This window comes from Somniosus microcephalus, unplaced genomic scaffold (genome assembly GCF_052327205.1).
Source record: "Somniosus microcephalus isolate GS21.2 unplaced genomic scaffold, FLI_Smic_1.0 unresolved_chr1, whole genome shotgun sequence".
Classification (NCBI taxonomy): domain Eukaryota; kingdom Metazoa; phylum Chordata; class Chondrichthyes; order Squaliformes; family Somniosidae; genus Somniosus; species Somniosus microcephalus.
Window position 1 is genome coordinate 168234851 of NW_028225179.1, and position 27609 is coordinate 168262459.

The 27609-nt window shown below is 47.5% G+C and overlaps 1 protein-coding gene across 3 annotated transcripts in view; it reads left to right on the top strand.

Moving 5' to 3' along the window:
* daxx (death-domain associated protein) overlaps positions 1–10023 on the top strand; it is a 63808-nt gene extending 53785 nt beyond the window's left edge. For 2 of the 3 annotated variants that reach the window (XM_085975320.1, XM_085975322.1), the window contains 2 exons: positions 1955–2135; positions 4276–10023. In XM_085975320.1, the coding sequence (XP_085831446.1) occupies positions 1955–2135; positions 4276–4335 (241 nt within the window). In that variant the 3' untranslated portion in view covers positions 4336–10023. The remainder of the gene's footprint in view (positions 1–1954; positions 2136–4275) is intronic. The other variant, XM_085975321.1, reaches the window with a different exon arrangement.
* The last annotated feature ends 17586 nt before the right edge of the window (positions 10024–27609 follow it).

Genomic DNA, 27609 nt, shown 5'->3' on the forward strand with positions numbered 1-27609 from the left:
GCTGTACCCGCATGTTAACTTTTGATTCCTGTACAAGGACCCCCGGACACCCCAGGCACCCAGGTCCCCCTGAACACCCAGACCCCCAGACACCCAACATTTAATAGTTTCTCACCATTGAAAATATTATTTTTCTTTTCGTCCTACCAAAGTGAATAACCTCACATTTCCTGCATTATAAGTTGTAAGGGCAAAGTTTGGAAAATTCCCACTCTGCCAGTTTTCCCCTGTGTCAAATCATTGGCCGACCGAGGCGCTGACGGTTTGTATCTGGAGCCCTTGCCTTCGAGGTGGGCGAGCCAGCGGGACAGCTTTTGTTAATAGTTACTGGCATTGTCTCCTCGGTGTAGACTGGGTCCTGTGTTCAAACTGGACGCCTGCAATCGAGTTCGAGCTGGTCTTTCAGGTGGTGTACCCAGGGGTATTGGCAGGTTAGAAACGAGCCGCATTTGTTTATTGTGCTACGGCTACGTCCCACGGGTACTGTATAAATTGTGTATCAGCAGTACAGCGGAGTAGGATGAGCACTCCAGCCAGGCAGACGATTGCTGTGGCTGACGTCGTTGTCTACCTCCTTCTATTTTGATCTTTTAATGCTAGTATTGCTTTAAAAATTTTTTAAAGTTGCCATAATTTGAATTATTCACCAGCTTTGAGGGACAGTTGCTGTCTAGAAATGCAGCAGAATTGACGAGGCACACTGGCCACGTCTTGGCGCCTCCCTTTGTCACACAGTGTGCTGAATGTTGCTGTCTTTGGTACAGGATAAGCCAGTAGTCACCCTGAAGACCAGGCTCGACACTCTGGGCATGCAGCCACTGCTGTGACTTTCGCTCCTGCAGCTCCTTGTACATGGGGTTCTCTTAACTTGTTTGTGGTGTAGTCCAGTGGTTATGGCACTGGATTCGTAACCCAGAGGTGGCGTGTTCAGATTCCACAACTCGATAAATCTGGCCTTGTCGGATCAAGAGCCAGCGTAGGTCAGCCAGCACCGGGGGGGGGTTAATGGGTGAACGGGACTTGGGGCGAGTTGGTTATGGGCAGAAGAGTTTTGGATGAGCACAATGACACCCGTTGACAGACATAGAAACATAGAAGATAGGAGCAGGAGTCGGCCATTCGGCCCCTCGAGCCTGCTCCGCCATTTAATGAGATCATGGCTGATCATCCAAATTCAGTACCCTGTCCCTGCCTTCTCCCCATATCCCTTGATCCCTTTAGCCTCAAGAAATATATCCAACTCCTTCTTGAATGTATTTAATGAATTGGCCTCCACCGGCTTCTGTGGCAGAGAATTCCACAGGTTCACCACTCTCTGGGTGAAGAAATTCCTCCTCATCTCAGTCCTAAATGGCCTACCCCTTATCCTTAGACTGTGACCCCTGGTTCTGGACTCCCCGACCATCAGGAACATCCTTCCTGCATCTAGTCTGTCTAGTCCTGTTAGAATTTTATAAGTTTCAACGAGATCCCCTCTCATTCTTCTAAACTCCAGCGAGTATAAGCCCAATCGACCCAATCTCTCCTCATACGTCATTCCTGCCATCCCAGGTATCAGTCTGGTGAATCTTCACTGAACTCCTTCCATGGCGAGAACATCCTTCCTCAGATAAGGCGACCAAAACTGCACACAATACTCAAGATGTGGTCTCACCAAGGCCCTGTACAGCTGCAGCAAGACATCCTTGTTCCTGTACTCGAACCCTCTCGCTACAAAGGCCAACCTACCATTTGCCTTCTTAACCGCCTGCTGCACCTGCATGCTCACCTTCAGATGGGCAGATTTTCGTTTTAATACACATTAACCCCAAACCGGTGACACTTGGATAAAGAGAAACGGTTTTTTAGTTGGGTGTTGCTGCCGTTCAGTAATTTGAAGCGACTTGTAATTTGAAAGTAGAAAGGTAGAATTCTCTCTTTTTCACCAATTGTATTTATTTTTACCGGGAAGCAGCAGTGACGAAGTCATCGAGCTGATGGAGTCTGATGAAGGGATGGAGGAGCCGATGGTGGACTGTACAGAGTCTGGTGTTGGAGTGAAGAGTCCGCTTCCTGCTGTTGATTCAACGCGAGCAGATTCCCCCCTCGTTAGTGTGGTCACCAGCTCACAACCCAGCCCTGTAAGACACAAAAGGGTAAACTGGTTTTAATTAACCTTGGTGTGCTTTCTTTCCTCCTCTTGCCTTGGGAATGGTTCTTGCTGTGGGACAGTGCTAGGGTGGGTTATTGAAGGGCGTTTCTGTGCAATGGTTCAAGGAGCGTGCTTTCCACAAAGTATTGGGTCATCAGCAAAGTGCTGCCAACGTGCGGAGACGTCTCTAACTCTGCCCCTGATTGGAGTTTGGTCCTTGGTGTCGAACTCTGGAGCAGATTAGGCTGGGATTCTGGCCATCATAGAAATTCATGGCACAGCAGGAGGCCATTCGGCCCATCGTGTCTGTGCCGGCCGAAAGAGCTCTCCAGCCTAATCCCACTTCCCAGCTCTTGGACCGTAGCCCTGTAGGTTACGGCACTTCAAGCGCACATCCAAGTACTTTTTAAATGTGGTGAGGGTTTCTGCCTCTCCCACCCTTTCAGGCAGAGTGTTCCAGACCCCCACCACCCTCTGGGTGAAAAAAGTTCTCCTCAACTCCCCTCGAATCCTCTGACCAATTACTTTAAATCTCTGCCCCCTGGTTATTGACACCTCTGCTGGGGGAAATGGGCCCTTCCTATCCACTCTATCTAGGCCCCTCATAATTTTATACACCTCAATTAAATCTCCCCTCGGCCTCCTTCGATTCAAAGAAAACAACCCCAGTCTGTCCAATCATTGACAGACTCAATGCAGTACACTGATTTCTGGTGTAAAAAAAATTCTCATCCTCTGCACAGGACCACAATCAGCACACTGTTCCCACGGCCTCGAAGGCTGCAGGGGGCAATACTGGACTAGTGGATTCAAATAAAACCTCCTCCCAACTTGGGGAGTGTGTTCTATACTCTGGGAACTGCTGCGTGCTTCTTTTCTGACTGCTCTTCATCGCCGATTCCTGAGAACTGTGCTGTAGGTTACAAAATACACGGTAAGAGTGTGACGGGTTATTGAGGCTGAATCCAAGTTTGGGAACTCTCTGGTGATCTTGGTCTTGGAACCCGCGCATTCCAAGCTATCTGGCTGCCGAAACCAGTTCCACTTCAGTTACGGTCGTGAATGGTGAATGTCCTGATGATCTACTGTACAGTATTAACCAGTGAATGGCAACTGGTGTAACAACTTGTATTGTGCGGGCCTTTACATCCTGCTGTTTGGCCCCTTTCCATTGGGTAGACACTGCACCTGTCACGGACAATGGAGAGAGCCGGTCATTTGAAATGCATCGCTCTGTCCCAACACGGATCTAGCTTGCAGCTCATTTGGTTCTGTTGCTTGAGGGTGTTGGTTGTCCCTGCTCTCCGGGGCGCACTATTCACTGTTCAGAGGCTGCTGCTTCCACCGTTGTTGTGGCGCACTCTGCTTCAGTTGGTTGGAGTGCTGTTTAGAAACTAGCTGGGGTGGGGAGAGCAGCAGGCGAGCACAAGTGTTTCTGCAGCCTGGGCGCTGGTCGTCTTCCTCTCTCGGTGCTGATTGATTCTGGGACGTGATTGCACAGCCAGTTCCTTGCTGACGTACCCACTCGTGGGCAAACCTAGACCAGTCACTGGGTGAGGGGCTGGGGAACACAGCGTACCCACTGCTCGGTCAGCCTCGACCAGTGTTCTCGCAGCGGAGACTGGCCCTGTCCTTGCCCGACACCTACAAAAGCGCACAAACAATGTGTGATTTCGTTTATAGTTGGGCCTCCTTGGTCACAGTCTCAGGGTGTGTTACACATCTTGACAGTTTATCGGTGGTCTTTTCCCTCGGGAAGTTTGTAATGCAGCATGTCCTCCGCTGGGAAATGTGTGTGCACGATAGTAAATCCAGGGAGAGGAGAGAGAGAGATTGTCCCACGCCCCGAGTGAGGAGACGACCCAGCACCACCACCTCCACACAGCTTGGGGTGGGCACTAAGTGCGGCCTCCCCAGCCTTGCCCACATCCTATAACTAAAGGTTCCCTACATTGCAACAGTGACTACACATCACACAATACAGCATTGGCTGGAAAGCGCTCTGGGGCGTCCCTAGGTCGTTGTATAAATGCAAGTCCTTTCCTTTACTGGAAAGGAGTGAAAGGGCCTCTATGTTTAGTAAAAGTGTGTAACTTGTTTCATTAGCTCATTTCCTGACCTTGTGCTTTGTGCGTATGTTTCAGGTGAATGTGGCAACTCAGTGTGACCCGGAAGAAATCATTGTCCTGTCAGACTCTGATTGAAGCACTGTGGGACGTCCGCTCACTGGACTCGCCTCGATTGCGGGGAATACTGTAAATGGTCAAGGAAACGAGGGAACGCTCGCACTGATGCTCCGTGCTGCGCCCCTCTCGTTTAATTTAAGCATTGCAAGACGAAAGTTGTGGGCAAATTTTTTTTTTTTTATTATTTCAAGTTGAGTCTTGATTCAGGCCAAGAAATCTCTGCCTGCTGACCCGGGCTTCATTAGAGGAGCCAGGCCACTGACTGGATGGGTTTTCCCACCTACTTTTGCCCACACTGGCCAGAATACCCACTTCACTCTTTCTGGGAGGGGTGGGTGGGGAGAGATGGAGGGTCCTGTCCTGTTTTAAGGTAGAAGATTGTTTTCAAAATTGGTGTATAAATGAATCTGCCATCATTTGTTCGAGGTGCTTTCTCCAAAGCGCACTGTGAAAAGTGCAGTTGATGCATTTTCTGATCGTAAAAGGGTAGCTGCACTTTTTAAACAAAAATATATATATATCTCTATATATAAAACACTTGTCAATTGATTGATCGTGCAAGCCCTTCACACCTGTACTTTCCATGCAGTTGGGAAATGTCTGCAAAATGGATTAACCAGAAAAGGTTTAAGATAATGTTACTCTGGGTTCTGATGTTAAAAAATAATTTTATAATTAACTGCACAACTTCCATGAAAATGTTCATAATCATTTTTAGTTTTCAAAACTTTCTTTTCCGTCTTCTAAAATTTGATTCAGTTCCCACAGGTGCCTGCTGGTATCTCCCAACGCTGGGACACAGTTCCCACAGGTGCTTGCTGGTATCTCCCAACGCTGGGACACAGTTCCCACAGGTGCCTGCTGGTATCTCCCAACACTGGGACACAGTTCCCACAGGTGCCTGCTGGTATCTCCCAACGCTGGGACACAGTTCCCACAGGTGCCTGCTGGTATCTCCCAACACTGGGACACAGTTCCCACAGGTGCCTGCTGGTATCTCCTAACACTGGCACACAGTTCCCACAGGTGCCTGCTGGTATCTCCTAACACTGGCACACAGTTCCCACAGGTGCCTGCTGGTATCTCCTAACACTGGGACACAGTTCCCACAGGTGCCTGCTGGTATCTCCTAACACTGGGACACAGTTCCCACAGGTGCCTGCTGGTATCTCCTATCACTGGGACACAGTTCCCACGGGTGCCTGCTGGTATCTCCTAACACTGGGACACAGTTCCCACAGGTGCCTGCTGGTATCTCCTAACACTGGGACACAGTTCCCACAGGTGCCTGCTGGTATCTCCTAACACTGGGACACAGTTCCCACAGGTGCCTGCTGGTATCTCCCAACGCTGGGACACAGTTCCCACAGGTGCCTGCTGGTATCTCCTAACACTGGGACACAGTTCCTACAGGTGCCTCCTTTACCTTTGCCCAGGTGCGAGCCTCGCTGGTGAGTGTTGACCCACCGCTGCACGTCGGGCGGTGGGTGAATAGGGCAGGGGTGTCTGCACCAAGCACTGTCCTATCCCCGTCCGATTTCCATGTATCCATTGGTCAGTAGATGAGAAGTGGGAGCCTCGGCCTCTTTGTTTCCTCCCTACCTTCAGCGGGGGATCAAACCTGGGACTACCTTGTGCTCTCTGGCTCTGATCCAAACTTGACTGTCCCTTCAGCAATGCAGCCATTGGAGCTTCTTGTGCCTTTTGTAAGCAGTCAGTGTGAATTGGGTGAGGCCTCTATCAGTTAATGTCACTACATTGGCTGAGCTAAGCGGGCATTTCATTAACGCTCGATATTGGTGTCATTGCTCAAATCCCGGGCTGAGTCCTGTACAACCTCCACTTTCTAAATGCAGAGATCACTTCCTTTCAGTTCTGTAATAAAATTTAAAATAAAAAATAAAAAGTTCTTGAGTGACTCTGAACCAGGTTTGCCAACTTCACCTGAACTCCTGCCACCTTTGACCTCTTGGAAACAGGCTACTCACTCTCGTCTTTTCAGTTCCTCGCTTACAATGGAAACAAACTGGCGAGACTTGCTGGCTGATGATTCGGATACAGGCAGAGGTAACGTAGCTGAGAAGCAAAAGGGGTAATATACAAGCACAGTTCTGTACTAAAATTTAAAATACAAAAAAGGCTCAGTTTGTGACTCGGTATTGGGTTTTACAAAGTATTTACTGCGCAGAAACAGGCCATTCGGCCCATGTTGGCGTTTGTGCTCCACTCGAACCTCCTCTCACCCCCATCAACATGTCCCTGTGTTCCTTTCTCGCTCCTGTGCTTGTCTAGCCTCCCCTTAAATGCATCTATACTGTTCGCTTCAACCACTCCTTGTGGTAGCGAGTTCCACATTCTCACCACTCTCTGGGTAAAGAAGTTTCTCCTGGATTTATGAGTGACTGTCTTGTATTGATGGCCCCCAGTTCGGGTCTCCCTCACGAGTGGAAACATCTTTGCATCTAACCTAGCAAACCCTTAAAATCCTCTATCAGGTCACCCCTCAGTCTTCTCTTTTCGAGAGTAAAGAGCCCCAGCCTGTTCAATCTTTCCCGCTAGACATAACCTCTTCAGTTCTGGTATCGTTCTTGTAAATCTTTTTTTGCGCCTTCTCCAGTGCCTCGATATCCTTTTTTATAATACGGAGCCCCAAACTGCTCATAGTAATGCCCAAGTGTGGTCTAACCAAGGTTCTGTACAAGTTTAACACCACTTTTCTGCTTTTCAATTCTAGCCCTCTAATAATGAACCCCAGTGCTTTGTCTGCACTGTGCATGGCCTTATTAACCTGCGTCACTGAAATTCTTTACTGATCCAAGGGGCTAAAGATGAGGTGGAGGTTCCTCGAGCTGTGTCGCTGGGCTGAGACCATCTGTCATCCTTCAATAAGTACTTTGAGTTGCAAAATCGGTCTCCCCTGCCCCTTCACTCTCTCTCCTTCTCTCCCCCCCCCCCCCCCCCATAGTGAATCCCAAACTTCTGCTAGCCTGCAGAAAATGTGAAACATTTCATTCTGAATCTTTGAGTAAAAGCTGTGATTTTTTTTTTTTTTTTTGCTTCTCAAGGACCATTTTGCCAGACTGAGTCGTGCATCAGTCTTTGTGAAACGTGTGCCGTCCGGGCATTGTGATGCCATTGTCTTGACAGTCATGCCAGCACGGCACTGATTTGTAAACGAGCTGCTGGCTGGATCTTGGGAGGGCTGAGAACATCTCTTCTCCACCCCCCCCCCCCCCCCCCCATCAGCAACCCAGTGAATGTTCAGTCGAGGAAATTGCTTAGTGTTTGCGTTCAGCTATAAAGTCTGGTTTCTGTAGCTGGGTCTGCTGGTGAAGGAAAGCACCAGCCACAGGGGAAGGGTTGTGGGCGATATTCTTCTGCCTTGGGGAGTCGTTGGGCCAGATTTGATCTCTGATATTCTTGAATTAGCTCATTTCCCCCTGCCTCCTAGCTCCTGAGTTGAGGAAATCAGTCCAGATCCCTGCTTCTGAAATACACACCGAAAATGCTGGGGAAAACCTCCAGCAGGCCAGGCAGCATCTGCGGAGAGAGAGGAACCGATTTAACGTTTCAGTTAGTTGACCTTTCATCAGAACATTGACCTGAAATATGAACTCTGTTTCTCTCTCCACAAATGCTGCATGCTTTGCTGAGTAGTTCCAGCACTTTCTGCTTGTATTTCAGATTTCCGGCGTCTCCAGGATGTTGCCGCCTTTGTTATCCCTGCTTCTGATTCTCCGTCCAGTGACTGCCTGTTGTTGGTAGGTTGCAGGTGGACATTGGTTGATGACGGGATTGTCTCGTGTGCCTCACCCCCTATTCAAATAGCCCGGCAGTACAGCTCCGATGGGCAGCTTTTGCGACTGCCCCCCCCCCCCCCCCCCCCTCGGCTGGGTGTAAATGATCCTATGATGCTATATGAAGAGGAGCAGGGGAGTTCTCCCTGGCGTCCTGGCCAATATTTATCAGCCAACATCACTAAAAGTTATTGACTGGTCATTTATCGCGTAGCTGTTGTGGGATCTTGCTCTGCGCAAATTAACTGCCATGTTTTTTGCATTACCACAGTGACGACACTTAAAGTACTTAATTGGCTGTAAAGTGCTTTGGGACGTCCTAAGGTCAGCAAGGCGCTATATAAATGCAAGTCTTCCTTTCCCAGCTCCCAAATACTGCCGTGAGATCTGGCTCCATTTAATAATGATTAACGGGAGAGGGGCAGAAACATGGGGCATGTGGCGGGTGGGGGTGGGGGGGGGGGGGCCTGTCTCCTGTATTTGGTGACGGGTTGTGTTGGAATGACTGTTAAATGTCTCAACATTTGCAGTTAGTTTTCTAAGCGACGTGTGTGTGAGATGCTGCGTCACCGGGAGGCCGCCGGGGCCGCCTCGCTCTCCTTCCTTGCATCTGATCACCACAAAGTAGTTTACAGTCAGGTAAAAGAAATGGCTAAATAATGTTCCTTTTTTAAAAAGGACTTGGCCCCCAGTAATTTACATGTATTTTTTATGTATAACAACAGCTGGGAGTGTGGTTTTTATAAAGTTATTTAAAACTATTTAATGAGTGGTAGGGTTGTAATGGCATTAATGAACTGCCTGCGTGTCGCTCGTGATTCTCCGCCCTGGCTAACGCTGTGATCTCTGCCACATATCGTCCTGCTCTCGGGCACCACCTCTGCAAATAGTTTGCTGATTGGTTGCAAAGAGGTATCTGAGAATGTTTGCTGTCATACTTCCCTCTGCTCTTTTCTCTTTCTCTCTCTCCATGCCCCCCCCCCCCCCCCCCAATTTAACAGTCCCGTTTTATTCCCGAGTGAGTGAGGCCTCAGATGGCAGCTGTGGTCAGGGGTCCACTGCTGCTTTTAAATATTCAGTGTTCATTTTTGGGGGATTTGATTTGCACACCTCGTTTTTTCTCTCTCTGTCTTTCGCACGCTCTCTCTGTGGCGCGCTCGCCCTCTGTGGCGCGCTCGCCCTCTGTCTGCACTAGGTGTATTTAATCCCCATCGCACTTCATTACTGCTTCTGCCTCTTCTCCCCGCCCCAACCTGCGCTTTTCTTTGACGAATGAACTGCTATGTGAAATCGACAGAACGGAGAAGGGTCGGTGTGAAAGTCTCTCCTGCTGGTATATCTTTAAAATGAATTCTTTCAATGAGCTGGTTTTTAAATGGCAATATGAGGTGTTTAGTTTTTTTTAAACATAGACAATATTTTGATGTTGGTTTGGAGTAAATGGGATAACCACAGCTGTAAGCGCCAGCCAGCCTGCCAGAGGGTGAGGTTGGAAAGGTGTGGAGCTGTCCATTACTGGGGCAAGGGTTAAAGTCAGAACCAGTCAGCTGGACGACATACCAGTGTGTTCCATTACCTCAGCAGGGATAAGGAGAAGTCTTCGGGAACTGGCCTGGCTGGTCCGTCACACTTGAGGGGAGAGGGGGCACGTCCCCCTGTGAAACGTTCCTTCACCCAGGCCCTGCCAGCGTGCTGGTTCGAGGATGCTGTGTTGGGTTAAGGAGCTTTGGGCGGGGAAGGAGGAGAGGGCAACCCTTAAAGAAAAACTGGGATTAAGAGTTTACCTCAAGTGTGCTGTATACCTTAAGTTTTTTTTTAATTCCAAAGTTAATTTTCTATTGATGTCTTATGAACAATTCAATTGTTGGTTTAGTGTCATATTAAAGGTACTTTTTTTGAACAAGCAGAAGTGACTTAATTCTTTGGAAACTGAATGCAAAATGTATTCTTCAAGCATAATGGTTCCTCCGCACCATAGACCAGCTTCATGGCCTGGCCTATTTCGGCTTGGGCAGCGATGGGAGCACAATTGATCAACCAGCTTCCATGCCCAGGGATCGTCCAGTCCCCCCTCCCTAGTGAGTGCCCGTGTGGAACGGACAGGCCCAGCGTCCAATATCCTGCGGCGGTTACCACCCCATGGAGAGCGGTCAGAGGGGAGGGGTAAAGGGCAATGTTCCCCATAAGGTGCGTGGCCACGCAGTAATCTCAAAGGTCCCACGCAGGCCACTCACCGGCTTTTACATAGTAAATACCGCATGTGCGCAGAAATTTAAAGGCACCGTGCATTAAACAGGCCCTGCAGAACAAAGTGAAGCTTACAGGGGGACATAGGTAAAGAGATGAGTGCGAGAACTCTGCCTCCCTCCAACTGATGTCCCTCTAATTCAAGACAAAATAAATTTGTACCTAATCTCATCTTTCGTACCCCTTTAACGCGGAGTCAAAAAAACACTGGGCGTTATCTTGGAGCAGAACAAGGTGCAGAAAATGCTGACTCTGTGGGGTGAGTTCTGTATTTGGCTTTGTTAGCCCTCTCTTGGAGCTGGAAATGGGCTGTGTTGGCGGAGGTGGGCTGGAGTTTAGCCTTGCACTCTTGCAGATGGCATGGTTGCTTACTGGAGTTCTGTTTTATTAGCACTGAAGATTTATAGTTCCTGTGCTGGTTTTTGGAGTGACTGAGAGCTTCAGTCCTGGAGGGTTTGAAATTTTGCCTGATGTTTACAATTGCTGCCGATGCTTGTGGGTTCATGTTTGCAACAACAACTTGCATTTATATAGCGCCTTTAAAATAGTAAAACGTCCCAAGGTGTTTCACAGGTTTTAAGAACGTTTTTTTTTAAGGAGCAGTAGGTCATACAGCCCCTTGAGCCTGCTCCGCCAATTCAAAAAGAATGTGGCTAATTTTCTACTTCAACTCCACTTTCTGTCCGTTCCCCTTGATTCCCAAAATCTATCTATCTCCTCTCGGCCTTGAATATACTCAACGACTGAGCCTCCACAGCCCTCCGGGGCAGAGAATTCCAAAGATTCACAACCCTCTGAGTGAAGACATTCCTCCTCATCTCAGTCTTAAATGGCCGACCCCTTATCCTGAGACTGTGACCCTGAGTTCTAGACTCTCCAGCCAGGGGAAACAACCTCTCCGCATCTACCCTGTCAATCCCCCTCAGAATCTTGTATGTTTCCACGAGATCACCTCTCCTAAACTCCAGAGAGTATAGGCCCAATCTCTCCTCATAGAGCAGCCCCCTCATCCCAGGGATCAATCTAATGAATACTTAATGCACCGCCTCTAAGGAAATTAAGGAGACCAAAACTGTGCCCAGTACTCCAGGTGTGGTCTCACCAAAGCCCTGTACAATTGTAGTAAGACTTCCTCACTCTTATACTCCAACCCCCTTGCAATAAATGCCATTTGCCTTCCTAATTGCTTGCTCTACCTGAATAAGAACATAACATAAGAAATAGGAGCCGGAGTAGGCCAATTGGCCCCTCGAGCCTGCTCCGCCATTCAATAAGATCATGGCTGATCTGATCCTAACTGCCAATCCACTATCACAGAACCATCTCCTGAATCTAACAGAATTAGACACACGAAATAGGAGCAGGATCAGGCTACACGGCCCCTGGGCCCGCTCCGCTACCCACAGGGCCATGACCGGTCCGAACCTAGACTCATGTCCAAATTCCTGCCCGCTCCCCGTAACCCTTAATTCCCATTACTTCTAGGAAACTCTATTTCTGTTTTAAATTTATGTAATGATGTAGCTTCTACAGCTTTTTGGGGCAGCATATTCCATGGACCTACCACCCTCTGAGTGAAGTAGTTCCTCCTCATCTCAGTTTTGAAAGAGCAGCCCCTTATTCTAAGACTATGCCCCCTAGTTCTAGTTTCACCCATCATTGGGAACATCCTCACCGCATCCACCCGATCCAACCCCTTCACAATCTTATATGTTTCAATAAGATCGCCTCTCATTCTTAACTCCAATGAGTAGAGTCCCAATCTACTCAACCTCTCCTCATATGTCCATCCCCTCATCCCCGGGATTAACCGAGTGAACCTTCTTTGTACTGATTCGAGAGCAAGTATGTCCTTTCTTAAGTATGGACACCAAAACTGTACGCAGTATTCCAGGTGCGGTCTCACCAATACCTTGTACAACTGAAGCAATACCTCCCTATTTTTATATTCTATCCCCCTAGCAATGAAAGCCAACATTCCATTGGCCTTCTTAATCACTTGCTGCACCTGCATACTAACCTTTTGAGTTTCGTGCACCAGGACCCCCAGATCCCTTTGTACTTCAGTACTTTCAAGTTTCTTGCCATTAAGATAATAACTTGCTCTACGATTTTTCCTGCCAAAGTGCATAACCTCACACTTTCCAGTATTGTATTCCATCTGCCAAATCTCTGCCCACTTACTTAGCCTGTCTATGTCCCCTTGAAGGTTTTTTATGTCCTCCTCACTCACTACTTTCCCCCCCATCTTAGTATCATCTGCAAACTTTGATATGTTACACTCGGTCCCCTCCTCCAAATCGTTAATATAGATTGTAAAGAGTTGGGGACCCAGCACTGACCCCTGTGGAACACCACTGATTGCCAGTCTGAGAATGAACCATTTATCCCAACTCTCTGCCTTCTGTTAGATAGCCAATCCTCTATCCATGCCAGAATATTACCCCCAATCCCGTGATTTTTTATCTTAAGCAATCTTTTGTGTGGCACCTTGTCAAATGCCTTTTGGAAGTCTAAATGCACTACGTCCACTGGTTCCCCTTTATCCACCCTATACGTTACTTCCTCAAAGAACTCCAGCAAATTTGTCAAACATGACTTCCCCTTCATAAAACCATGCTGACTTTGTCCTATTAAATTATGATTATCCAAATGTCCTGTTACTGTCTCCTTAATAATGGACTCCAAAATTTTACCTACCACAGATGTTAGGCTAACCGGTCTATAGTTTCCAGCCTTCTGTCTACTGCCCTTTTTAAATAAGGGTGTTACATTAGCAGTTTTCCAGTCTGCCGGGACCATTGCCGAGTCCAGGGAGTTTTGGAAAATTATTACCAATGCATCCACAATCCCTACCGCCACTTCCCTCAAGACCCTAGGATGCAAGCCATCAGGTCCAGGTGATTTATCCGCCTTGAGTCCCATTATTTTACCGAGTACCACTTCCTTAGTGATTTTGATCGTGTTTAGCTCCTCCCCCCCCTTTAGCCCCCTGTTTGTCCAGTGTTGGGATATTCTTAGTGTCTTCTACTGTAAAGACTGATGTAAAATATTCATTGTGTTTTTGCCATCTCCATATTTCCCACCATTAATTTCCCGGTCTCATCCTCTAAGGGACCAACATTTACTTTAGCCACCCTTTTTCTTTTTATATAACTAAAAACTCTTACTATCTGTTTTTATATTTTTTGCTAATTTACTTTCATAATCTATCTTCCCTTTCTTAATCAATCTTTTTGTTATTTTTTGCTGTCTTTTAAAGTTTTCCCAATCCTCTATCCTCCCACTAGATTTGGCTACCTTATATGCCCTTGTTTTTAGTCGAATACTATCCTTAATTTCTTTACTTAGCCACGGATGGCTGTCTTTTCTTTTACACCCTTTTCTTCTCAGTGGAATATATATTTTTTGGAAGTTGTAAAATAACTCCTTAAATGTACACCACTGATCATGTATCGTCTTACCCTTTAATCTATTTTCACAATCCACTCTACTCAATTCCGCTCTCATACCTTCATAGTCTCCTTTATTCAAGCTTAGCACGCTTGTTTGAGATCCAACCTTCTCGCCCTCTAATTGAATATGGAATTCAACCATGTTATGGTCACTCATTCCAAGGGGATCCTTTACGAGGACATTTTTAATTAATCCTGTCTCGTTACACAGGACCAGATCTAAGGTTGCCTGCCCCCTGGTCGGTTCAGTTACATACTGCTCAAGAAACCCATCCCTAATACACTCAATGAACTCATCCTCAAGGCAGCCCTGCCCAATTTGATTTGCCCAATTAATATGATAGTTAAAATCCCCCATAATTATAGATGTTCCCTTATTACAAGCCTCAACTATTTCCTGATTGATACTCCATCCAACAGAGTTGCCACAGTTCAGAGGCCTATAGACTATGCCCACTAGTGTTTTTTTCCCCTTATTATTCCTTACCTCCACCCAAACTCTTTCATTGTCCTGATCTTTTGACCCAATATCATTTCTCTGTATTACAGTGATTCCTTCCTTTATTAACATAGCCACCCCACCTCCCCTTCCTTCTTGCCTGTCCTTCCTGATTGTTAAATAACCTGGTATGTTTAATTCCCAGGCATTGTCACCCTGCAGCCATGTTTCTGTAATGGCCACAAGATCATACCCATATGTAGTTATTTGTGCCATTAACTCATCTATTTTGTTACGAATGCTACGTGCATTCAGATAGAGAACTTTCAAATATGTTTTGTGACACTTAGTTCCTGCTTTTGCCCTTTTTATTACTTTACCTTTTACTCCATACCTTCTGCCCCTTCCTGACATGCTCTGGTTTTTAATTTCCCCACCGCTACCTAAGTCTATGACCTTCTCTGTTGTCATTTGTATTATTTGCTCTCTAGGAACCTCCCCCCGCCCCCCCCCCCCCCCCCCACTAGTTAGTTTAAAGCCCTCTCTACAGCCCTAGTTATATGATCCGCCAGGACTCTAGTCCCAGCACTGGCCAAGTGAAGCCCGTCCCAACAGAACAGCTCCCTCCTGCCCCAGTACTGGTGCCAGTGTCCCAGGAAGCAAAACCCATTTCTCCCACACCAGTCTTTGAGCCACGCATTTAACTCTCTAATTTTATTTGTCCTAGCCAAATTTGCTCGTGGCTCAGGTAATAATCCAGAGATTATTAACTTTGTGGTTCTGCTTTTTAATTTGGCCCCTAGCTGCTCAAACTCCCTCAGCAGAACCTCCTTCCTTGTCCTATCTATGTCGTTGGTACCAACATGGACCACGACAACTGGATCCTCCCCCTCCCACTCCAAGTTTCTCCAGTCCAGAGGAGATGTCCTTAACCCTGGCACCGGGCAGGCAACACAGCCTTCGGGACTCTCGCTCTCGGCTGCAGAGAACTCTATCCCCCTAACGATACTATCCCCTACCACTACAACATTTCTTTTAACTCCCCCCACTTGAATGGCCCCCTGCTCCACGATGCTGTGGCCAGGTTGCTCATCCTCCCCACAGTCCCTGTTCCCATCCTCACCGGGAGTAAGAGCCTCGAACCTGTTGGACAAGTGCAAGGGCTGCGGCTCCTCCAACACTACCTCCTGGATCCCCGTACCTGCCTCACTTCTAGTCACACCATCCTGACCCTGGCCACGGACTACATCTGAATTAATTAATCTAATTGGTGTGACTACCTCGTGATACACAGACTCCAGGTAACTCTCCCCCTCCCTGATGTGTCTCAGTGTTTGAAGCTCGGACTCCAGCTCTTCAACACGGAGCCGGAATTCCTCGAGCAGCCAACACTTACTGCAAATGTGATCACCGTGAGCATCAACGGTGTCCACCAGCTCCCACATATTGCAGCAGCAACACATCGCCTGATCTCCCATTCTATGTAATTAATTAAATTTATTAATATTATTCTTAAATACCCTCTGCCTCGATTCTAGATGGTGAATATCACACCTTAGAAACTATAAACCAAGGAGATTTAAGCTTAAAAAGGGAGAAATACTTGCCAACCAATCACTTACCCGTTTTGTGGTGACGTCACACCTTGAATACTTTTTACCTCTCTCCTTCCCTGAGATTGGAGATTGGTGAGGCCTCTTGTAGTCGCTCTGCCGCTCAGCTCCGCCTCCACCCGCTGCCGATGCCGCACTGAGGCCTACCTGAGCCTCTGGGGCCTCTTGTAGTCGCTCTGCCGCTCAGCTCCGCCTCCACCCGATGCCGCACTGGGGCCTACCTCAGCCTCTGGGGCCTCTTGTAGTCGCTCTGCCGCTCAGCTCCGCCTCCACCCGCTGCCGATGCCGCACTGGGGCCTACCTGAGCCTCTGGGGCTTCTTGTAGTCGCTCTGCCGCTCAGCTCCGCCTCCACCCGCTGCCGATGCCGCACTGGGGCCTACCTCAGCCTCTGGGGCCTCTTGTAGTCACTCTGCCGCTCAGCTCCGCCTCCAGCCGATGCCGCACTGGGGCCTACCTCAGCCTCTGGGGCCTCTTGTAGTCGCTCAGCTCCGCCTCCACCCGCTGCCGATGCCGCACTGGGGCCTACCTGAGCCTCTGGGGCCTCTTGTAGTCGCTCTGCCGCTCAGCTCCGCCTCCACCCGCTGCCGATGCCGCACTGGGGCCTCTTGCAGTCGCTCTGCCTCGCTGCTCCGCCTCCACCCGCTGCCGATGCCGCACTGAGGCCTACCTGAGCCTCTGGGGCCTCTTGTAGTCGCTCTGCCGCTCAGCTCCGCCTCCACCCGATGCCGCACTGAGGCCTACCTGAGCCTCTGGGGCCTCTTGTAGTCGCTCTGCCGCTCAGCTCCGCCTCCACCCGATGCCGCACTGAGGCCTACCTGAGCCTCTGGGGCCTCTTGTAGTCGCTCTTCCGCTCAGCTCTGCCTCCACCCGCTGCCGATGCCGCACTGTTTCCTGTACGAGGACACCTAAACCTCTCTGAGCACCAACATTTAATAGTTTCGCAACATTTAAAAAATACTCTCTTCTATTCTGCCTACCAAAGTGTATAACCTCACATTTCCCCACATTCTACTCCATCTGCCACCTTGTTGCCCACTCACTTAACCTGTCTTCATCCCTTTACAGGCTCTTTGTGTCCTCCTCGCAGCTTACTTTGCCACTTAGCTTTGTATTGTCAGCAAACTTGGATACATTGCACTCGGTCCCTTCATTTAAGTCATTAATATAGATTGTAAATAGCTGAGGCCCCTGTGGCACTCTGCTAGTTACAACCTACCACCCGGAAAATGACCCGTTTATCCGTACTCTGTCTTAAGGAGGAGTTCGAGGTTTAGGGAGGGAGTTCCAGAGTTGAGGGCTGAGGCAGCTGAAGGCACGGCCGCCAATGGCGGAGTGATTAAAATTGGCCAGAATTGGAGGAGCACAGAGATAGAAATATAGGAACAGGAGGAGGCCATTCAGCCCCTCGAGCCTGTTGCGCCATTCAATGAGATCATGGCTGATCGAGCTAACTCCATATACCCGTCTTTGGCCCATATCCCTTAATACCTATGGTTAACAAAAAGCTATCTATCTCCAATTTAAAATTAATAATTGATCTAGCATCGATTGCCATTTGCGGAAGAGAGCTCGACCACCCTTTGTGTGTCGAAGTGTTTCCTAACTTCACTCCTGACAGGCCTGGCTCTAATTTTTAGATTCTGCCCCCTAGTCCTAGACTCCCCAACCAGCAGAAATAGTTTCTATTTACCCTATCTGTTCCCTTTAATATCCTGAAAACTTTGATCAGATCACCCCTTAACATTCTAAATTCTAGGAAATACTACCCTTTAGAAAGTACCCTGTTCTATCCTTTTTAGCTCCAAAGTGGATGACCTCACATTTGCTCACATTGAAATCTATTTGCCACAGTTTTGCCCATTCACTTTATCGATATCCCTTTGCAATTTTATGCTTTCAGTTACAATGCCGTCTATCTTTGTCATCGGCAAATTTGGATATTTGACTTTCTATGCCATCATCTAAGTCGTTAATAAATATTGTGAATAGTTGAGGCCGCAACACAGATCCCTGTGGGACACCACTAGTCACCTCCTGCCAATTTGAGTACCTGCCCATTATCCCTACTCTCTCCTGCTGTTCAGCCAATTTCCTAACCAGGTCAATAATTTGCCCTCAATTCTGTGGGCTTCTACCTTAGTTAACAATCTCTTATGTGGGACTTTATCAAATGCCTTCTGGAAGTCCATATAAATAACATTTATAGACATTCCCCTGTCCACTACTTTAGTCACCTCCTCAAAAAAATTCAGTCAGGTTTGTCAGGCATGACCTGCCTTTCACAAATCCATGCTGGCTCTCTGATCAACTGAAGATTTTCGAGTTGTCACCCGATCTTTAATTATAAACTCTAGCAATTTCCCGACGACAGATGTTAGGCTAACTGGTCTATAATTCCCTGGTTTCCCCCCCTCACCATTTTAAAATAGTGGAGTGACGTGCAATTTTCCAATCTAAAGGGATGGTTCCTGAATCGAGAGAACTTTGCAGATGCCCTAACTATAATCTTCCAATGTGCTCACCTACTTCCTGTAAAATCCTGGGATGGAAACCATCACTTTGATAATTGAAAGTAGGCTGAGCGGGCAGTAATTGGCTGGGTTAGATTTGTCCTGCTTTTTATGAACCAGCTGCAGCCATCGATCTTTCATCTTACTTTAGGCCAATATCCATCCACTGAGGCCTCATCTTGCTATAGGGCAATATTTGTCCATAGAGGACTCCAATCCTCCATCTTACTTTTGGGCAATATCCATCCACATCAGCCAGAAGCCACGAATGCTCCATCTTTAGGGCAATATCCATCCACTGAGTTCTCAGATCCTCCATCTTGCTATAGGGTAATATCCATCCACTGAGGCCACAGATCCTCCATCTTGCTATAGGGTAATATCCATCCACTGAGGCCACAGATCCTCCATTTTACTATTGGGCAATATCCATCCACGCAGGCCACAGATGCTGCATCTTACAAGGCAATATCCATCCACCGAGTTCTCAGATCCTCCATTTTACTATTGGGCAATATCCATCCATGGAGGCCACAGATGCTGCATCTTACTATAAGGCAATAGCCACCCACTGAGTTCTCAGATCCTCCATCTTGCTATAGGGTAATATCCAGCCACCGATCCTCCATTTTGCTATAAGGCAATACCCATCGGCAGATTAGTCACTGAGGCCTCAGATTCACGGTCTTACAATGTCACTGCTCCTTAATGTGAAGATTTTAAATGGAACTGTCCACCTTGTGAAAAAGCTTGGAGCTGCATCTGTATTTCACTCATTTTGTGTTTGTTTAAAAACGTGATAATTTGGTGCACATCTGATGGTTAAAAAGAAATCCACTTCTAGATCATTGATCGCACTCGTAACAGTTCCTCCATATTGACAGGTTTGGGGTGACTTTTTTCTTAAACTGATCCTCTCCTCCCCCCATGCCACTGTTCTTACCTTCTCCTTTCTCAGATGGTTAATGCCTTGCTAAGGTACGTTCAATCACGGATGGCAGCCTTCTGTATGTTGGCCGATTGTCCACCTTCACGTGTGAACGGTGAGCATCAGTGGGATATTTTGACAGTGGAGGTTATCGCAGCTGAGCTGGACCCTGTTCTGACCTGTTGCCCACACAAGCACATTCCAACATGCAAAGTTCCCTGTCTGAGCAGTGATTAAACTTGAGTGACCTCGATTGTGTTTATGTATAGCAATTGGATATTGTGGCCTTAAGAGACACAGACGAACTGATAATAGAATTCTACCATAGCGGCACATGCACTGTGTGTGTGATACATTGCTCCATTGCAGTGCAGCGTATCATCCGATGTACTATTAGCAAGGCCGCGGCATCGGCTAGCTATAAAATGCTACGTATTACGTACAGTTTCAGACTGTCCACACGTCCGCTGTAACTTCAGTCACATACGGATTTCTTCAGGCTGATTGGATCGTAATGATTGGCATTCATCGTTAGAATGAGGAAGGCCAGCCAAGGTAACCAATCAAGTCACTCCAAAAAAATCCAAGGGATTTTGTTTGCCTTTTAGCTCCTGCTCAGTAAAAATATTTCCAACGTCTCAAGTAAGGTTTTAAACAAAATACAAATATCAAATAATTACATTTCACAACCTGATGAAATTCGTACGTAGAATTGTCTTTTTGTTAATTAACATTTTTATTTTAAGGCTTCTGTCTCGATAGTTCCCTCCCCAGAGCAGTTACCAATCTCGCCCATCAATCATGGAATGATACAGCACAGAAAGAGGCCATTCGGCCTATCGTACCTGTGCCGGCTTTTTGAAAGCAATCCAATTAATCCCACCACCACCAACCCCCCCCCCCCCCCCGCTCTTCCCCATAGCCCTGTAATTTTTTTTTCCTTCAAGTATTTATCCAATTTGCTTTTGAAAGTTGTTATTGCATCTGCTTCCACCGCCCTTTCAGGCAGTGCATTCCAGATCACAACAACTCAGTAAAAAAATGTTTCCTCATGTCATAGAAACATAGACGATAGGCGCAGGAGTAGGCCATTCGGCCCCTCGAGCCTGCTCCGCCATTCAATGAGATCATGGCTGATCATCCAAATTCAGTACCCTGTCCCTGCTTTCTCCCCATATCCCTTGATCCCTTTAGCCTTAAATATATTCAAGAAGGAGTTGGATATATTTCTTAACGAATTGGCCTCAACTGCCTTCTGTGGTAGAGAATTCCACAGGTTCACCATTCTCTGGGTGAAGAAATTCCTCCTCATCTCTGTCCTAAATGGCTTACCCCTTATCCTTAGACTGTGACCCCTGGTTCTGGACTCCCCGGCCATCGGGAACATCCTTCCTGCATCTAGTCCGTCCAGTCCTGTCAGAATTTTATAAGTTTCAATGAGATCCCCTCTCATTCTTCTAAACTCCAGCGAGTATAAGCCTAATCGACCCAATCTCTCCTCATACGTCATTCCTGCCATCCCAGGTATCAGTCTGGTGAATCTTCGCTGAACTCCCTCCATGGCAAGAACATCCTTCCTCAGATAAGGCGACCAAAACTGCACACAATACTCAAGGTGTGGTCTCACCAAGGCCCTGTACAACTGCAGCAAGACATCCTTGCTCCTGTACTCGAACCCTCTCGCTACGAAGTCGCCTCTGGTTCTTTTGCCTGAAATCTGTGTCCTCTGGTTACCCACTCTTCTGCTACTGGAAACAGTTTCTCATTTACTTTTCATGATTTTGAACACGTCTATCAAACCTTCCCTTAATCTTCACTGCTCTAAGGAGAACAACCCCAGCTTCTCCAGCCTCTCCACAAAACTGAAGTCCCTCATTCCCTGGCAATCTCTTCTGCATCCTGTCTAGGGCCTTGACATCCTTCCTGTAATGTGGGGCCCAGAATTGGACACAAAACACCAGCTGAGGCCTGAAGTCCGAGCTTGTGCTGTTTGCTAACTTTCCCAACAGGCAGCGAGATTCTACATTTTGCAAGTGCACACCACGTCCCCTCCTTGTGTGAGTCAATTTCTAAAGGTCTCTTTGTGTTTCAGAATGACTTGAAAAACACCAGCACACTTTTTAAGTACTGCATTCAGGTTACTCTTTAACATTTAAACAGTAGGAGTCTACGTACTCCTAGCAAAAAATACTGAACTCGGAGAGGTTCAACAGAAAAGTTTTAATTGTTGAGGCTGCATGTTGAACACAAAATGGCGTCAGAGCCTACACCAAGTCCGACTGCCTTTCATCAGTCCACAGCTTCGACTGCTCCTCCCCCGCTCTGGGCTTAACTATGTTGCAAATCGAGTTTCTTAAAGGTGTGATCCTTCTTAAAGGCATGACGCCTGATTTATAGTCTACGGACCGAAAAGCGGATTGTGTCCTTTCTGTGATCGGTACGCCACAAAACTACCATTTGCTCGATTTTGTTTTTGACTTCAGAGAACAGTAGCATAGTGTTGTTACTGGGCTAGTAAGCCAGAGATCTGAGTGCAAATCCCACCACGGCAGCTGGGGAATTTAAATTCAGTTAATTAAATAAATCTGGAATAAAAAGCTAGTATCAGTAATGGTGACCATGATTGTCGTAAAAACCCATCTGGTTCACTAATGTCCTTTAGGGAAGGAAATCTGCTATCCTTACCTTATATGTGACTCCAGACCCACAGCAATGTGGTTGACTCTTAACTGCCCTCTGAAATGGCTGAGCCTCAGTCGTACCAAACTGCTAATAAGAACAGCAGTTCAAGAAGGTAGCTCACCACCACCTTCTCAAGGGCAATTAGTGATGGGCAATAAATGCTGGCCAGCGACGCCCACATCCAATGAATAAATTAATCGAAACAGCACAAGACAGCTAGAGAGAGAATTGGCGAGAAAGTTAAATCGTTCTGAAATAAAGATGGATTTACCTTTCTCGCTGACTCTGCTCCACAGCGCTGCTGACACTCGCTGGAGCCCACCTTTACCACGGACTCCAAGGACCCTTCCTTTCCCCTGCTCCCTCAGACCCCTGTGCCAACTCTTTGTACTCCAGTATTCCAGGACCCCACCCTCCCATAGCTTTCCACATTCTGTGCTTGTCAACCCCAGGGCTCCCCTCACCTTGAATTCTCAGAACCAGAATCCACCCCTATCTCTCCACCTCCCAAGTTGCATTGTGCCCAGTGCTGCCAGCTCTTGCAGCAACCAAACTACACATTCCCATAACCCAGGTTCTCCCTCCTCGGTTCCACACCATACACCAGAGCTAGCCCCAATCCCAGACTGCTAAATATATGTTGGATGTGGTTGGGTCAGGTGGATGAAACGAACACTTGGAAGGATCGGTAATAACTTGCATCTATTTCATTAGGAACTCCTCGGTCCACAGCTACAATGTAAACTTGTCCCATTGTGATTACTCCCTCCCGCCAGTCTTGTGTCGCCCAGCCCGTGCTCCAACCAACGGAAATGAAAATGGGGCAGTTTCTACAATGGGCGGCCGCTCCCAATGCCAGTATTGCTATTGGAAACATAGAAGATAGGAACAGGAGTAGGTCATTCGGCCCCTCGAGCCTGCTCCGCCATTCAATGCGATCATGGCTGATCATCCAAACTCTACCCTGGTCCCTGCCTTCTCCCCATATCCCTTGATCCCTTTAGCCTTAAGAAATATATCTAACTAGAGCCCCGCTCATGGGGAGTTATACAGCACCAACAGGGGGTACCAAGTATTGCACCTTCCGTATTATCTTTGCACTCGGCACGCGGGGGGGGGGAGTTACAGCTTGACCCGCTCCTCAACAACAGGTGCCAGCAGCCTCTCAATACACCGAAGCAATGCTCGGTTAGGAGCACCAGGCAGCAGTGAGTAAGTGTCACTTGATGGCTCCTTCCATCAGTTTGCTGGTGATTGATAGTGGTAATTGGCCAGCTTGGATGTGTCCATCACACTTATATAGTGATAAAAGTACAAAAAAACAGCCGGCATTTGATGCTGAGGCCGGTTTCAGTTGCTGGCGGACTGAGGATTTATAAGCACGTGTTAATCTGCAAACTCCCACTTGCTACCAGCAATGAACTTTGCAACTGACCACTTCCCCACGGAGAGGGTCTGGTCCGATCAGCGAACAGGCCAGGTTAGCAGCTGCTGGTCACAACCGCACTCCTGATCCCAGACCACGCCGAGCAATGCCGCCGGAGATCAGCTCAAATAAATGTACAAACAAAGTTAAATACAACTATTTATTCTTGAATCAAACGAAGTGTGAGAAAGTTACCTGGGATGGCAGGAATGACGTATGAGGAGAGATTGGGTCGATTGGGCTTATACTCGCTGGAGTTCAGAAGAATGAGAGGGGATTTCATTGAAACTTATAAAATTCTAACAGGACTAGACAGACTAGATGCAGGCAGGATGTTCCCGATGGCGGGGGGAGTCCAGAACCAGGGGTCACAGTCTAAGGATAAGGGGTAAGCCATTTAGGACTGAGATGAGGAGGAATTTCTTCACCCAGAGAGTGGTGAACCTGTGGAATTCTCTACCACAGAAGGCAGTAGAGGCCAATTCATTAAATATATTCAAGAAGGAGTTAGATATATTTCTTAAGGCAAAAGGGATCAAAGGATATGGGGAGAAGGCAGGGACAGGGAACTGAATTTGGATGATCAGCCATGATCTCATTGAATGGCGGAGCAGGCTCGAGGGGCCGAATGGCCTACTCCTGCTCCTATCTTCTATGTTTCTATGTTACAGTAGAAAAAAACATGGATGTACAGGAAATGTTTCTACGTTATGTACAAAAGCTTTAGGGACCCTCGAGTGAGAAGGAATCTCTTTTGATCAGCTCTATCTCTGACAAGCAGCCTCATTATCAATAAGACATTGATAATATATCTATCGCCAGTAGTCGGTCCTGCAGCGGTTCAAGGCCCACCACCACCATCTTCTCAAGGGTAATAAATGCCAGGCTTGCCAGTAATGTCCACATCCCAGGAATGAATAATAGTGTACATATATTGTACTGTAGCTTCAGGATAGGGGCCGTGCATTATCTGTCCAATCGACAGGCACTTACTGCTCTCATGATAAACAATGGACCTGCACGGCAGAAGGGCTGCAGTGACCAGGCGTACCGCCAGTCCCACACTGATCTTCACAAACGTGGAGGAACAGGCATCACCTGGGATGTGACAGTCACCAGCAGACTGCTGCCAACAGTAACCAGTTCAACTCACCTTCCCGCGCAATGCCTGGGATACGCCGCGAATTCCCACACCAGAAACCGCCACCCACTCATGGCTATTTATCTGGTACCAGCCCACAGATGACCAGATTTAGTGAATTCAGTGTCACGCCTTGCCACGGTGGTATTTGAACTCAGTACTGGACAGTCCAGCTCCACGACCGCTGGCCCCGGACAACAGAAACAGGTGCATTCGAGAGCCCCGCTCATGGGGAGTTATACAGCACTGACCGGGGGTCCCGAGCCCTGTGTACACACAGGCAGAGCGCAGGCCTGGATTCATTCTTGAAGTAATCTGCAGACTTGTGCAAACACAGGGATGGCAGAGTGCTGGCGTTAACACCTCACTGACAGGACTGGGCTCCATCACTTACATTATAAATACTCAACTCACCGATTATCTGGACGAAAGCACCAGCCAGGACTGGCGGCCAGCAAATGTGGAAATCTGATCAGGAATAAAGTTTACGAAACACAGTGAAAGTGAGCTGTGTGACATAGGGGTACTGCAGCCCCCCCCCCACCAATCAATCTGTAATGATCCATACTGCACTGAGGGGCTCTACTCCGTGCTGCAAGAAGCACTTCTCCCTCTCCCCCCATGCCATCTCTTGGGCACCAGTCCTTGGTATGCATTTCTCCCTGGGTAAAGTGCCCGGTGGCAGCCATTTGCAGCAGTGCTCAGGCCCGGCTGTGTGGCAGGGCTGGGTAACCAGACCCCCTTGAGGTTGGTGTTAGCGACTAGAAGGAAACAGCGGTGATGCTTCATGTTGTGTCAGTCCCGCTCCAGAGACTTGAGCACAAACATCTAGGCCGACACTCCCAGTGCAGTACTGAGGGAGTGCTGCACTGTCGGAGGTGCCGTCTTTCGGATGAAACGTTAAACCGAGGCCCCGTCTGTTCTCTCAGGTGGACGTAAAAGATCCCACGGCACTATTTCGAAGATGAGCAGGGGAGTTATCGCCGGTGTCCTGGCCAATATTTATCCCTCAACCAACATCACTAAAATCGATTACCTGGTCATTATCGCATTGCTGTTTGTGGGAGCTTGCTGTGCGCAAATTGGCTGCCACTTTTCCTACATTACAACAGTGACTACACTTCAAAAAAAGTACTTCATTGGCCGTAAAGCGCTTTGGGACGTCCTGAGGTCATGAAAGGCGCTATATAAATGAAAGTCTTTCTTTATTGTTATTTCCACACACTTGGCCATCAGAAGCGGATATGAGGACAAGTAATGGCAATGGGATTAGAGTTAACAGCTTCAGTTGAAGAGCTAGCACTGGCCAAGCAGGATGGGCCGAATGGCCTCCCTCTGTGCCGGAGTTTTTATTATTCTCGGAACGTTCAATTTGCCTGCCGTCCATTCAGTGAGTTTTGCGCGTCGATGGCTGAGCTTCTGGTGAGAAACTTCATAACCCCAGAGCTCAGGGACAGACACGAGACTTGACCAAACCAGGCCTGTCGCATTTCACTTTGCTGCAGAGTTCAGCACTAGGTACGAGCTGTGAAAGTTTACTCATTAACCAGCATGGATCACTACCTGGCAATCTGCATACAACAGTCAGCTCACAAATACTGAATAGTGTTGTGAGAACGGAGAATGTCCCCCTAACCCCGCAGCAAGCAGCATCCATAATAGCTTTTGAACGGTCAGAGGAGAAATATCTGAAAAAGAATAAAATGACAAAAGGGCATGGGCCTAAGTGGCTAGCTCTTTCAGAGAGCTAGCACAAGTACAAGGGGCCAAGTGCACTCTTTCTGGGCTGTGAAATTCTGTTCGTCTAAAACAAAAGTGTCTTGTTTTGCACACTTTGTACAAAAATAATGGGCCAGTAATTCCGGTCCCACGGGGTACTCACGCGTGGGCCTGTTGGAAGTGCCGGATTTTAGCATGCACAGCGCATGCGCGGGAAACCGGCATTTCCTCCAAGGGTTTCAGAGGTTCAACGCGTGCGCACAGGGCTCTGCGCGCGCACGTTGAACTTCCTTCTTTTTGACAGGTTTGCCCGTGTGTTAAGGGCTTGAACTCTTTAGCCATATAAAAAGGAGGCGTAAGGACTGGATTCTTGAAGGTAAGTGGTCTATTATTTAAAATTATAAAAAAATTTCCACAGCTTTATTGTTTTTAAGGACTTTACAGTAAGGTAAGTTTATTTTTAGACCCGATTTCTTAAAAAATTATTTTTTGCAAAAATTTGATTAATTGTTTAAAATAGTTTTTTAAAGTTATTTATAGTTTATTTAATTATTGGGATGTTTTTTAAAATTTTAATTAAAGTTGAACTAGTCTTTTGGGCGCCCGTACTTTTCATGAGTTTGACAGTTCTTACTATCAAGCTCATGAATGAAGTTTCCCCTCCCCTGATTGGCTGCACAGTGCTCACCTGATCCCAGCCAGCACATCGCACTAACTAGGCCGCTGGATCAGGTAAGCACATCGCGCCGACATCTGAACCGGGCCACTGACAGGAATTCCAAGCAGGCCCAGGCTTCAGATGTCGGCGCGCCGGGTGAGTGCACATCGGAGGCTTTCATGCGCGGCAAGCCCCCGAACCTAATTTCTGGCCCAATAACTTGCAGGACAACGGAGTATTACAGTTTAACTCTTTTATTAAGCATTAGGTCTGATTTTACTCATAGCAGCACAGTGGGGAAAAGCCTGGCACTAGGACCCCTAGCCTGGGTCTTCAAAACAATAGTCATCCTTACAGATGCCTGCAGGCCAATGACAACTCAGCATGTGATCACATATGAATATAATAGGTATTCCTTACAGATGCCTGCGGGCCAATGATAATTCAATATGCAAATGTTACAAAAAGCATTGGAAATAAGAGATGGACTATTGACAGAGGTTTTGGCTTTTGTTAGACTTTCCATCCTAATGCACCTTCTTCTGTTGTGACTTTTTCATGTCAACTCTAGTGCATAATCTACATATTTACTCTATTTGTTGTCTCTAGATTTGACTATTCCAATGCACTCCTGGCCGATCTCCCACGTTTGACCCTCCGTAAACTTGAGATCATC